Below are 15,205 nucleotides of genomic sequence, written 5' to 3' on the forward strand. Positions count from 1 at the left end.
ACCTGTATTGGCCCATTGTATATTTGACTTTTTCTTACATGAGGCTTTAAGCCGCCTTTCCACTGCACACGACATACAGACACGATTGTCGGACTTCGCCCCCTAGTGGCAGTCGTGATAAAGTTTCAGTTTAATCGTAACATGTACCATAGTGTAATAAATAAATGAATGCAAATGAATGAAACAATAAACAGCTCTACATGAACAAAGACTGACATTTTTTTTGAGAGAGAACATATGGAGACAAGATTAAAATTACGTATACATATTCAATTAATAATATATATTTTTAAGGATTAAAATGTTACTGATAAAGTTAAACAAAAGGGATTAATAATTTTCACCCCACACGCACACTTTTTGATTGGAATACACTGAAATACATCACTTTCGGTCGGCATATCGCATTTGGTGTAGTCACACAATTTTTTAAACGGATCCAACATTCAAAACAGATCTGTTTGTTGTGTATAGTGGCTTTAAGGTGGCTTTATGTTACTGTACAAAATGTACATAAAAAGAAATATGCAACACTTTTTAATACAAATTAATACTGCATAGATAAGGCACTTCTGTTTATTTTACAGTAATGACTTTATTCCTTGCATAATGTCTAGATATGTATTCCAAAAACACCACCCATTATTCTTCTGAAAGTGGTGAACTTGTAGCCTTAACACAAACGAAAAAATATACAGTACACAAGCTGCCACTGGGACGGTACCCTTAAGGCTCCTAATATGTAACATTTAGGTACAGATATGTATACATTTAATACCTTTGAGGTACTTATATGACTCTTTAAATACAAAGGTGTACTTTTTTGAAATGCCTCTGCCCAAGTGACAGCTTTTGTACCTTTATTTCTGAGAGTATAGCTACAGCAGCATGTAGAGGAAGGGCTCTGTGGACCCTCTCAAGGTTGTGAGGATAAATGGGTGCGGAGTGGTTTGGTGTATAATGAGTGGTTTTTGCTAATGAGAGATAAAGGCTTTGAATACAGTCTGGCGTGAGGCCAGCTACCGCCACATCTCTCATCACATGTAGGCCTTCAGTTTCTGGATCTCTGCCAGTGCATTCTGTCCCACTACTGCTCAGAGATCTGTGTGTGTGTGTGTACTGGACTATATTGCACCGTGATAGATGGTTTACAAGTCAGAAGTGTTTTAGGAAAAAAAACATATCAATGCTTTGTTCTGCATATTTGTTCTCCATCTGTGAAGTTTGACTTAATTTTCAAAATCATCTACACAGCGACCTTAACTGTTTTTGGACAATGCAGCCACACTTCGAAATTTATAAATGTCACTGCAGTTTGTGTTGTCTTTGTTTTATTACTGATGTGATCATTATACAGTATTCAAGCTTACTAAGGCAAGCATCACTATTAGTATTAGACCTGTCATTCTATTACACTTGAACCACATACATGACTGATACAAAATCAAATCATGAGGCTTGCACCATAAACCTGCAGTGATGGAGGGACGTTAGCCACATTTAGGGCTGAGAATATAACTGAGACTCAAGAGTGTGCTGTTTTTTAATTTGGCAACAATGACCCTTTATAGCATCACGGCAATGGGTTTTGGCAAAGCAGGTGCTGCTCACAATGTTTTTTTTGTTGTTGTAAAAATTTAGTTATAGTTAGTTTGTCTTCAGCACTAAATGAAAGAAACCATGCTGCATTTTTGGTAAGAAGGTTTGACACTATTGTTTCCTCACCTTTCTTCTGGACTGTCCACATGGAAGGTTCTCTCTATGACTGTAGTCCACTGTAGGCATCTAATAATGAATGTATTCGGCTTTGGTCGTTCGGTTTTCATCAGCTGGCATTCTGAAACAGAATGAGAACCCACAAAAAATAACAGACTGAAACTGTAGCCATCCACACAATAAAAAACCTACACTTATAAGTATAGACCTGAATTGCAGGCAAGGAAAAGCTGAATTTAGCATCTGACCTGATTTCTAGAGTACACTTAGCCCATTTCCTAACTTCAAACTACAGCTGTGAGTGTTTGCCACAGTGAGAGTGCTTTATTTGATAAACAGAGGGGAGTAGAAAGACTCATGTAAAACAAATGGCCATTAGCAGAGAGGAGGCAGGGGGTGTGGGAGTACCACAGTGAGATGAATGAACTAGAGGTGGATTTGTTTCATACATGTACAGTACTGTGCAAAAGTCTTGCTGTCCACACGGAGACGCGAATCACTGTATACGCATAAATTTGTTATCGTATTGGCGTTTCATCCACACGGATCCGGCGATTTCAGAGAGTGAAACCGCTATTTTTTGAAACCTGGTCCTAAAGTGGATAAATCTGAAACCGACACCCTTGCGGTTTCGTCTGTACAGCCAATCCGTATATTTTGTGAAGCGAAAACGTCATCACATCACGTGTCGGAAGCGTCCCACGTAACAGCAACAACAATAACGGCGGATTACGTGATTGTGTTTGTGCTACAGAAGCTACTAAAGCCTACTAGCTTTATTACAGCAAAATCTATTGCGTCTATGCAATTGTGGTGACCAACAAGCGATAATGGACAACACCATACGTTGGCTATGCGCATGCTCAAAGTCTTCTTCTCCGTGTATAGTGTATATCTGTGGCAGAATTACAGCGCCCCATACTGGTCCGGCATATATACTACACCGCTTTCAGTCGGTTTCAGTGGTTTCGTGTTTACGGATTATTTTTTTAGAGCAAGGAAAAAAAATGATCGGATAGGGAATGCACCGGCTTCGTGTGGATATAGCCTTAGGCCACCATGTCAGAATTAGATTTGTTGTTTTTGCAATGTTATAGTGATCATATATAATTGTTTCTCAGGCTCTTTAATAAAATACATCCAGAAAATACAGGAAATGTGTATAGTATTAAAAACTAAATAAAATGTAAACTGATGTGTCAAGTTTTTAGGGTAAACTCCCCTTCCACTTGAGCAATAGCAAGAAACTGCAGGATCTCTTAAATCTAATTACTTCATTCTAAAGAAGACATTTAGTCCTGAAAATTTCATTTTTTTATGTAATTTTTTGTACATATTTTCTGTATTTTCTGTTTGTATTTTAATAAAATAGATTGAAAATAAATATGAATGGATTTGGGGGCGGCAGTGGCCTAGTGGTTCATGTAGGTTGTCTGCAAACCGGAAGGTTGGTGGTTCAATCCCCGGCTCCACCGGACCAAGTGTCGAGGTGTCCTTGAGCAAGACACCTAACCCCAGCTGCTCCGGACGAGCTGGATGGCGCCTTGCATGGCTGACACCGCCGTCGGTGTATGAATGTGTGAGTGAATGGGTGAATGTGAGGCTAATTGTAAAGCGCTTTGGATGGCCATAGGTCAGTTAAAAGCGCTATATAAATGCAGTCCATTTACCATTTACCATTTAATGGCCTAAAACTTTTTCACAGTACTGTATATAACAGCTCCGAACGGTATCTCTCTAATCTAAAACATTACAGTAAATACTTTAAAGGTGTAGCGGAGGAATTCTTGAATTTTAGAGAAGAACCGCCTTCTCCACTTTTTTAAAAAATGCAATTGGGCAACACTCCTGATTGACAACTAGGAGGACCAATAGTATTGATGATCCACCCGGAAAAAGAAAATCCTCCGCAATACCTTTAATGGAGTAAAAATTGGTTGACCGCAAGTCATCTTCTTTTGTGTAGTATAAAGTATAATGTAATTTTATTCTAAAATGTTTAATTTTTAAGAACAAAATATGCATCATACAAAAGAATAAATCCCTGTAACACATGTCATTTTATATTTTAATAAAATTTTATCCTCTACGAAATACACAGATACCAAAATGTATTTCAATATTGCAGGGGTTTTCGAACTGTGGGTCTCATGAGTCACACAAAATCACTTGACTATTGCAGTGAATGACACAGAAAATGCTTTAGTCCAATTAATGACTAACAATGACAATTGTTTTCATCTCATATCAGAAAGATATTTTTATTGCAATTAAACATATTTCATTCATGCAATGATGACAAGGTTAAAGTGGACATTTCACAAGACTTTTTTAAGATGTAAAATAAATATTTGGTGTCCCCAGAGTATGTATGTGAAGTTTTAGCTCAAAATACCATATATATAATTTATTATAGCATGTTAAAAATGCCACTTTGTAGGTGTGAGCGCAAAAATGTGCCGTTTTTGTGTATGTCCTTTAAATGCAAATAAGCTGATCTCTGCACTAAATGGCAGATTGACGATTAAGGGGCGGTACACTGTCAGAAATAAAGGTACAAAACTGTAACTTTTCTGTCACTGGGGCTGTACCCTAAGTTTCCGTTAGGTTCTTTTACAGGAATAGAAAACAGAATACAATTTTGGGTAGATTACCGTACCTTAAGGACCTACATTGTTAGAAAAAAAGTCAAAATATGTACCCTAGCTATCTGTGGGGCAGCACCCTTTAAAAAGGTAATTGTATGGACCATTGGGTACAGATGTGTAAACATTAAGTACCAATATGTACCTTTGAGATACTAATATGTATTTTTCAGGTACTAATAAGCTCTCTTTGGTCCCAGTTTGTACCTCTGAGGTATTAAAATGAAATCCCTTGGTAAAAAGCTGTACTTTTTGAAACCTATTGGCCTATTTTTTTTCACATGCTTGCAGAGAATGGTTTACCTAAACTAAATTACTGGGCTGATCTTTTTCACATTTTCCTGGTTGATAAAAGCACCTGGGACCCAATTATAGCACTTAAATGTGGAAAAGTCAGATTTTCATGATATGTCCCCTTTAAATAAAAGCTACGCTCCACTAAAAAGAATGAATGTGTGTTGTTTTCCTCCTAATTATATTTCATATTTCCAATTAAAAATATTTTGTTGAGTCTTGAAAAATATTATACAAGAAACTGTCAAATACTGTTACCATATTTTCTAGTAAACTTCTGCACAGACAGTTATAAGTTTTTACAATAAAATTCACTGCCACATTCGCTATTGCTCAGTCAGAGGAAAATAATGCAATTTCTTCATGGAGTCTCAGGAAGTGGAGGTGGGCTCATTGTCACTGCAGATTTTGGGGAAAATGCCCAGAGACGACAGGTGAAACGCAACAGCCAGTCCCATAATAAGAGCCCTCAGCTGGCCAATTTCAGTCACCTTTGAATGACAGCAGGGCCTGAATTTAGACAGCAAGGTTAATGACAACTACACTAAGGTCACAAAGTCATATTCCGTACAGAGCGTCTGCCTGGGCAGTGCGGGAAAATAGAGTCCCACACTGAGTTGAGGAAAACAAGGTCACGGCAGCCAGAATGTGACACTTCGGGAAGAGAGGAGGCAGATCTGACAGTATTGTTTGCTTTATCACATAAGATCACAGATGACGAACATCGCTTGAAGCAATGAGTAAAGCTAGCATGCCAATTAAACAGCACAGAAGCTGCGACATCCGCTGCTCGCACCTTGCAACATCTTTTGAAGGTTTTCTCAAGTCCAAAATAAGGTTGAGAGTTTGCCAAAGCATGCAAAACATCAGGCGACAAATATGACAGTCAACTCTTTAGATATTGATGAGAACTTCTTATGCAAAAAGGCTATTCTTTAATGCAAATGTTAAAACTGCCAGGTACAAACTGGATTACCAAAAACTATGTACATATGCTGCAATCATCGTTAAAAATGGCTAATTGAGGGATATGGTGTGTTCGGGAGCAGATGCAGGGCTGGTCAGAATATGCGCAGGACTGAGTTAGACCGGTCTGGAGGCAGGCAGTCTGGTGGCAGCTCGGTGCACAGAGGGTGAGAGCGATGCCATTTTTACAGAGTGCATTAGGCTATCAGCCTCTCACCACCACCTGGCTTCCCAGCTTTCTGCAACAGATGTGGCAATCCTCTCCCACTGCCAAGCAGACCAGGCCGGATGTATGGCCACCCCTTACTCCTCCAGCCTTTAGATTAAAACCTGGCTGGGCCTTTTGACGGATGGAGGGTTGGAAAGCCACTCACAGCTTGTGTCCAGAAGCCAACACTGAGAGCAAGATATGTCCACAATGCTGTGGCGCTTGAGGTTGAGGCACGTTTCACTGTAATTTTGGGTGAACATGCTTAACTGCTTGCAATTCTTTCAGTCCACCAGCTGCCAAAAAACTTTAAAAAAATTGCAAACATATTGGAAGAATAGATATATCCAATGCTATGTCATATTAATCAGTGTCTTGTTGACTAAAACATGGCATCGTTTTGAAATATGTCTGCAGCTCTTAGCAACTTTTTTGGTGGGTTTGAAAATATTTTGACCCAGTGGGGTTAATTGTAAAGCTGTGTTACAACTAACCCCTCAGCACTTACAATATGAAAACTAACGTTAGCGTAATTCTTGCCATTGTTTTAAATAGGCTACACACGAATGATTGCTGGCTGGCAACAAAATAAATGTGCCTGTCTTATCAAAAAATGTGCGTCAAATTTATTTTTGTTCATATCTTTAATATTGATTGAATAAGGTCAGGTCAAAGATTGAAATCATAATGAAATGAATCAGAAAATCTGAGTTTGATGCTCATTTTCTCAGAATTAGATTTTTGAAACTGTATGGTTATTACAGACTGGGTCACATATAAAAAAAATTGTCATAATTGTGCTGCTTTTTCTCACATATTAACACATTTGTATCCATTTATAATTGAACTATTGTTAGAAAAGGGCTGGATGAATGAATACAGTGTGGATACCTGTCTATTATAAACAGATATAAAAAATATCCACTTCAAGTATACAGACAAAATAGTATTGAAATATTTGCCTGCAAACTTCATTTTTAGCAAGTGTTACAACTAACTGTTACAATTAACCCCACCTATGGGGTAAGTTGTAACGTTTGCACTTCTGTCACGTTTGGTGAAATTGTCCAAGAATGGTAAGTACTAGAAACAAACTTTAAATGTTCATTTGTAGCAGAGATGTGTGTGTTGCTTGTGTAAAAATATAATTAATCAAACTTAAATATTTTTTTAATGATTGAGCCAAAACCAAAAAGCGTTAGGTTGTGCCCCTCTCTCCCATATATTTTGTTTGTCTTTAGTGAGCTTGAGTTTTGCTTGCCTTTAATCTTCTTTTTTATGCATGTATTAGTTTTTTGTGATAATTTTGAAAATTAAATCGTATTAATTTATTTTAATAATAAAAAACATATTAAAAGATAAAAAAAAACTCTATCGTGACCCATATCGTTATAATGATATAAAATGAATCTTGTCGTGATATAAGATTTTGGTCCTATCGCCCACCCCTTCAGATATTTTTGAAACTTAAAAATATATCATAAATGTCAGGTTTTTCATATATAGAGTAACCACAGTTAAACCACACTGTGCTGTTTATACATTTTATGCTTTGTGTTTATACGGTAGTAAAAAAATCAGCAAATCAACTCTCAATCAACTCTTTCTTCCATTTTTTTCAGCACTGATTCATGATGATTTACACCTCGGCTCCCTCGCAAAAGGACAAAATATGAATGTTGTACTTTTCAGCAGACTTACTTGCAACAGAGAAGTTATTAAGTGGGTAGGGTAGATCTGCATCTTGTGGCTTTTCCTTGTATCCAATAAAGGATCCATCGGTTTTAAGAAGGAAGTAGCGAGGTCTCCAATTCTTAATATATTCACCTGGAAAGATGACAAGATGGGTTACAATAAGTTTAAAATGTTGATTAACATGATCTCAAACTGCAAGCAACAACTCATGTACATTCATATTCATATATATTTGGATATCTACATTTTATTTCATATTTTTGACATTTCATATAAATTGAATGAATATAACAAAAGTCATTTCACTGAAAAAAGCCTCACTGCGTCAAAAAATGAATGCCAACATTATTAGTCTGTGCTTATCTGCTGAATTGACTTCACTTTGACTTTGCATTGACTAAACACTGGGATTAAATTGTTAACATGTTTACCACTGTTAGCCCAGATGTCAGCTACTGCATCATCTGTCTAAACCCGAGGGCAGGTGTTAAAACAAGCCAAACCAGAGCTGGTGGCACCGGGTCAGCTTACAGTGAAATGTACGGAGAAATGCACTACAGAGGGGGTCGCAGAATCCTCACAGGGGGCAGCAGAGACACCTTTAACCTTTCTACGCTAAAGCCGCAAAAAACAACATCTGCTGAGCAGCTGGTCATGCCATATTATCATGCAAAACTTCTGGTGCAACAGCCTGCGCTATCTAATAATAAACAGCAGGATTACAAGGGTGTCAGCATCACCACGCGGGGGGCAGAGCCGCACGCACACACAGTGCAATAAGAGCGATAATGCACATAACATCTGCCTGCTGAGTGATGCATGCTGGAATCAAACACACTTGTGCTCATTTTGCTCATCTAAAATCTCTTGCAATAACTGATAGAAAGAAGTGACAATCAGTACAGTATATCCTGAAAATAGTGAGCAAGCATTTCTGACCTTCATATTTTATATTATGAATGTTCATATCCCTTAATAACTCATAGTAAAGAAATAATTACTAAATGGTGATGAATTATTAATGTTTAAAATGGACTCGTTCAACCACTGAGAATTCTGTTTTTTTTTTTGCAGTGGCTGATGGTAGTTTATTGCTTTAAAAAAATTACAAAGTGAGCTAATATGGCAGATGCGATATTTACAGGAACTTATGTGACCCATACTGTCTAAATGTGTCAAAATGGGCACGGTCTAATTTGGAGATATAAACAAAAGAAGTAAGCATTTTGATTTTGATCAAATTTGAGGTTTTCATAAATACATAAAACCCTCTTCAAGGGTGCTTCAAATAGTAATTAAACATATAAAAATATCTTTATTCTGACGTTTTCTGAGAGGTGTACCATCCTAAGTCTTTCCTAATACAAATGATGCATGTCCTGTGGAAGCAAAAAACTTGTCTGGACATTTTGGGTTGGGTTTTAGTACATGCAGGAAGGAGAAAATAAAGTACAAGATAAACATTTACACATAATTACGGTTTTAAAAATATCTATTTTTCCAAGAATTCACACAGATATAATCTAGTAAGTCTTAAGTGAATGTCTGGTTAACTGTTAGGAAAAATATCTGATGTGTAACATTATATTAGATCCTTGCATTACAGCTGTCTGTCTGAATGTCAATCAAACAATAAAAGAAAAAAGTTATGCATATACTTTTATCAACATACAGTATATGTTTTTCTATGTTTTTTGCATTTGTGTGTGCCAAATCTGGTACATCATGGTTGTAGTGAATTTGTTTTGGAACTTTCAAAAAAACTTTGATTTTGCTTAAAATCTCTCTGCAGTCAATAATTGTATCATATAAAGTGCATTTTTGAGCATCGTAATAGCATATATAAAAGTTTTACCTGTCACAGCCATTTCTTCTTGCTTTAAAACTGCTTGAATGTAACTCCCATGCCTCATTTAGCATATGCTGATCTATGAATATGCAAATTATTCCCCGCCTCCATTCTTACACACAACCTCAGACCATAGATATATATATGTAAATAGATGCTACATTTGTCAGTTTCAGACACATAACTGCTAAGTTTGGTTTCACACAATGCATACGTGAACTGCGTGTTTGTATCTCTAATCTTTTAGTGTCAATGTTAACTGGTGTGAGCAGCACTGAAGTAGAGAGCCGAGTCTATGCGGCATCCATACATAATATCTATGTTATATGTTTGTGAAGCAAGGCCAATTTTAAACCACGGGAATGAGACTGTATCCAATTGTATGGAGAAAATACTCACTGAATGATGAATTTGCACATGTCTTGTTTTAAAACATATTAAAAAACACAACATAGACATATAAACAACAATAAAAACCATAACAAAATTGACTTTGCTGACTACATCGACTTTGAACAGGTGTAGCTCTGTCATGTTTTGTCCAACAAATCAAACAAAAAATTTTTAAATAACAAAATTTTTATTTGCTCATTGCAACCTGATTTGCCAGGAGGGGTCACATGAATATCTACAGAACACTTGATCAGTTTTAGCAAAGTTCTTCATGTTCAATTCATACTCAAAAAAGTAAGAAAGAAACCGTTACTGTAGCTTACTTGGTATTGGGTTAGCAATGCAAAAATCATGAGTTTGATCCCAGAAATCACATACAGTATACTGTTAAATAAAAGCATCAGCCAAATGTAAGTGACAATTCTTTAATAAAACAGGCAGAATTTAACCTCAGAATTAAACTGTTTTAAACTGCTGATCTCTTATTTATTAAGATGGACAATCTGGTATGGTCTCGAGCGTAGACGCAGGAGATGTACTTTCTGATTCTGAACTCCTGATAATTAGCCACGATCTTCTCTAAGTGACACACGAGCCTAGTGACAGCTCTGATCACTTTTTTCAGCAGAAGAGAAAATAAACAACATGTTCTATTTGTAACATCCACTTAAAGCATAATGACACCAGCTTCTCCTAATTAACACATCAGAGAAAAACACCTGCTCATGTTAATTTGAGGAGACGGAGGTCTTTGCCGGTATGCCTCAATGAGGACGAGGAATCGCTGGGTGGGAGGGAACAGCTGAACAGAGGCATCCGCCTTCCAAGTGAAAGGTATAAAAAAGAAGGGAAAAGGATGGAGGATAATAGTGGGCTGTGAGCCGCCAGAATGTTGGTCTAAATGTATTTGTTAATAAAAGTATACTTGAGAATAAACTTCAGTGAGAGGGGTTGTTGATATGTAATAGAACATGACAGTATGAACAGTATGATGAAATAGGTAGACATGTTGAGATGTGGTGCTCAAGTGGAACGTACAGGTTCGATTCTACTTTCATCACCATCTGTCTTTCCAAAGCGAACCTTTGTGAACCTCAAAGTTAGCAAATGGTTTAAAACAGCTGCACAATACTGAAGAAAGATGTGACGTGCCAAATAATGTGATATACTTTAAGCAATTTTAATATCAATTGAAATTACAGTTTAATAACATATATTTAAAAACGATAAATTATAACCAACATGTGCCAAATTCTTAAAGAATTAAAATCTTTCGGTTATTCAGGGTTCCCCCACCTTAGTTAACTTCAAATTCAAGGACCTTTCAAGGACTTTCCAGGTCCAATAGTCTCAAATTCAAGGACTAAATGGGGACACATTTCAAGTGAGAGCAAGGTTACATTGTGTTACCTTTAAAGATACATTGTAACAGTTCCCTTTTGAGGGAACTCGCCCTGCGTCACTGCGGTGACACTTTGGGGACGCCTCCAGGGGTAAGTGCATCTGAATGTGTATTCAACCAATGGTGAGGATTAACGACAAAGACAGGGTGATGCGGGAGCCAGGAAGTATATCGCTATCTAAAATATTGCCAAAGACGGCGTTACAGGGATGCAGGAAGTATGGCAAGGGAGACGCATTGTCTCGTTCCCTTCTCAGGGAACAACAGTTACATACGAGACGTTTTCATGTGTCAAACACAACTTTGCAAAAAAGCATTTTGGTATGAATCAACATTCGCATACAGAAGATATAAACATTTAAATCGAACAGTTTAGCATGTGTGCTTAAAAAGTCTAGAATTTTTATGATAATATCCTACACTACACAGGAAAAAATATGGATTTTTTTTCCAGAAAACTTCTTGCATAAAATAGATTCAAGCACTTTCAGTGACCTGTATCTATGTATGTATATTTTCAAAAACTTCCCAGGGCCTGGAATTTTTTCCCTCAGAAACAAACTTTCAAGGATTTCAAGGACTAGTGCGAACCCTGTTATTGCATCATTTTGTTATGCATATTGCGGTTTGTATTTGCCGCGTTTCGCCGGTCTCAATATCTTGCCACGCTACTGTTTAGATAACATTACTATTGTTGTATGAAGATCAGTATGGACAAACGTACATGTTTTTGCTAATCTTTTCCTGGATCAGTCATGGTGTCTTGTTAAGCAGAGTAGTATATATACAATCACTGTGCTGAGGACAGAGCCAGGGGTTGAACAGAAGGGGCTGCATGACTAAAAGCAAATGTTGCTTGAACCCAGCCAGTGCGGTTTCATTAAACCATTTTTACTGGCTTCTCGATCGTGAAATTTGTTTCCTTAGATCCAAAACAGTAGGCGGACAGTTGGTCTGGCAGGCGTTGGTGATGCTTCTCCCCTCAAGTTTCCAGAGCGTTTGGTCAAAGTGAACAGTCCTATTGGTTACCATTATTACCAAGCACCATGGCCATAAAGACCATAAGACACTCATGAGTGCACGTCTCCTACAATATTTATATTAGTTCAGTGGTTGATTCTTGAATTATTTCATGATCCCGAATACGTGGTTATAGCCTTCCAAAAGTTAAATTACAATACAGGACTAACAAGCTTGCGGAAATTACCTGACCGATTGTCTGCAAATATGCAACAGGAACGCAAATATGCCACCCGATTCCAATTAAGTTTCGAGTTCCAAACAGCTCACATTGCACAATTAAAATATCATACTGGGTGCCATTCAATTACAAGCCCAGATTAATTGTTCATTTGTCTGTGGTCTGTGACAGCCTGATGGCGGTGGGACGGGGAATTGGACGGTCCGCTTTCGAGACAGACGCGATCCTGAGCAAACTTCCCCCCCAAAACATCTCAACCACTCTTGAGACTTTCCGAAGACTCGTCGCCTCCGCCACGCTCATTCCGACGTGATGGAGCTTCAGCAGGACAGGAGGCAAAAACAAGCCTGTGGAACACGGAAAAACAAGGCCATTTGTTAATCAGCCCAAACAAGGATTTAATTTAATGCTTTGGCGGGAAGCGCGCTGCTTTGCAGATGGCTTAAAGATGGCCATGTGATGGGTGCACTGGGACCGGCGGGCTGTCGCGTTCCAGCACGCGCCGGGCACTCCAAGCGGCACCAGCTCGCCTGGGCACGAGCACCCACAGCCGCTACAGCGCAGCCCGGGCACCGGCACGTGGTCAGAGACGTGGGCAGCATTAGGTTGTGTGGTACGGATGGAGAGAATCGGAGAGAAAGTGCGAGGGAGGGAGAGCTGGCTGGTTGTGGTGACTGGTGTGTTTTGTTCACCATGTACCGCAGCAGCTTGCTGAAGGAGAGCGGCTGGAGTCACTTTGTCAGTTTGGCAGAGTTGGCCGCAGCGAAACACTCACACTCTGACTCATTCACACACACACACATTTTTTTCTCTCCCAGCAAACAGTTGCCTTCAAAAAGTAATGTCAAAAGTATTGCTTTCTAATCTGCACCATGGTCTTGTGGTTAGTGCACACTGGATTTTGAAACATGTTATGTTTTTTACAGCAGAGAATTTACTTTTATGAATGTGTTTCTTTAACTACATGCTGTCATATGAATATGCAAAAACATGTTAATTGTTCTGATTAATTTAGCGATGATTCAACTGATAACTTATGACTGTTTTATGTGAATTGCTGTCAGCTGCCAATTTTGCTTGTAAACTGATGTTTTTACAAGTAGAAGAAGAATATCCAAAAATATGTGGGGTGGGTTTATCCATCTAAAATTAATTGTTTTAACACACACACATAATAAATCCTGCGATCCTGCCTGCAATGCTTCTCAATGAATTACAGTGAAATGCCGCTACATCCAAAAGCCAGAGGGCGCTCTCGTGCAGAAACTCAATATGCGCCGTAGAAGAAGTACCATTATCACACGCAGCTCCAGGAAATGCCTGTAAGAATATTCAAATCGCTGTTCATCAAACCTTTTCAAGTATTTTCATAATAATAAAGAATATTTATAATGATTATGATTTACAGAGGGGTAACCTTCCTATCTCTCTGAAGCCAATACGAAAGTGACTTAAACTGCAATTCATCGACTGGCCGCTAGAGGCTGGCTCCAAAAAGTCAATCCCCATGGACTCCCCATGTTAAAAGGCCTAACTTTACAGCAGAAAATAATATGTTTACAGCCTGGTACAAACAATTTGGTCTTTATATCTTATTTTGCCTTTCATGACAACTGTGAGGGGGCAGAATTTTTTTGTAACTCATTTTTCTAAATTATTTTAAGCCTTAAAGTTCTGCATAATTAAGGGGGTGGCCGCTTGATTGATAGGTGGATTGCCGCTGCTGTCTGCTCAGCTCCACCCACATTCTACCTATTTGGCCATTTTTTCGGTTATCCAGGAGTGACACGCGGTGACGCTTTTGCCAAGATGGTGACCAGCTCCACCCACTTTTGGCTTCAAAAACATTCTTCAGAAACTTACGGCTGACGTCACAGACACTATGTCCATGTTGTATACAGTCTATGTATTTAATGATAGTTGCTTTTCCAAATGCATGTTATAAACGACCTAAACTCACAGAGATTTTAGATTGATAAGGACTTCCTACTGTTCAAAGAGCCAAAATTCATGAAAGAGCTGTGTATAATATTGCCATTGCCGTTCAGAATCGATATCAGACAAGCATTATTAGTATGAATCGTGATTAATGGTCCTAGCCCTAAATTTAGCCATGTAATTTAAAGGCGGGGTGCATGATCTCTTAAAGCCAATGTTGGCATTTGAAATTACCTAAACAAACACCCCTCTACCCCAATAGAAACCTTCTTTTGATAGACCCGCCCCACACAAACGCAACCCACACAATGATGTCAGTTAGTAGACACCCACCGTACTGTTGAATGGCTACAAGTGTGTTTTGGTATTTTGTCCATCTCCTATTTCTAAAGTGTTTTTCAAAAATCATGCATCCCGCCTTAGGTGTGTCTTTCAAAATGCCAGCAAGGTGGTTTTAACCTATTGTTGGGTCAAATACTGTATTAATATTTTCTGAGTTAATTGCAGTTGCTGCGTTCGTCCATATTTTGACCCAACACGCTAGGTTGAAAATAACCCAGCATTTTTTTAGAGTGCAGTGCACCAATATGTAGCCTAAGTTTAATGAAACAATGCCTAAATTGCGATTAGACTTTTGGTCGACATTATCCAAGAGTGCGCATAATCTAAGTGACATTGACAAAAAATACTTTATTTTTAAATTAGAAAAAACTTTTCATATTACAACAACACTGCTTCAATAAATCCAATAAAATATAGGAAATCTGGTGCCCTAAAAATTGTATTGGCAGGAAACAAACACATAAATAAGAATGTTTACATAACTGATCTCAGCATCAGCCTGTTGGTGACTGTACCTTGTCAAACGTGACCAACACTTGAACGGACTCAGACTCGC

The 15,205-nt window shown here is 38.1% G+C and overlaps 1 protein-coding gene across 3 annotated transcripts in view; it reads right to left on the reverse strand.

Moving 5' to 3' along the window:
* Positions 1-15,205, reverse strand: part of akt3a (v-akt murine thymoma viral oncogene homolog 3a) — a 100,520-nt gene that overhangs the window by 22,770 nt on the left and 62,545 nt on the right. For all 3 annotated transcript variants that reach the window (XM_065296993.2, XM_065296995.2, XM_065296994.1), the window contains exons 3-4: positions 7,531-7,656; positions 1,726-1,837 (exon numbers count right to left, since the gene is read on the reverse strand). In XM_065296993.2, coding sequence (XP_065153065.1) covers positions 1,726-1,837; positions 7,531-7,656 — 238 coding nt within the window. The remainder of the gene's footprint in view (positions 1-1,725; positions 1,838-7,530; positions 7,657-15,205) is intronic.

The sequence above is a fragment of the Paramisgurnus dabryanus genome, chromosome 20 (assembly GCF_030506205.2).
Source record: "Paramisgurnus dabryanus chromosome 20, PD_genome_1.1, whole genome shotgun sequence".
NCBI lineage: Eukaryota > Metazoa > Chordata > Actinopteri > Cypriniformes > Cobitidae > Paramisgurnus > Paramisgurnus dabryanus.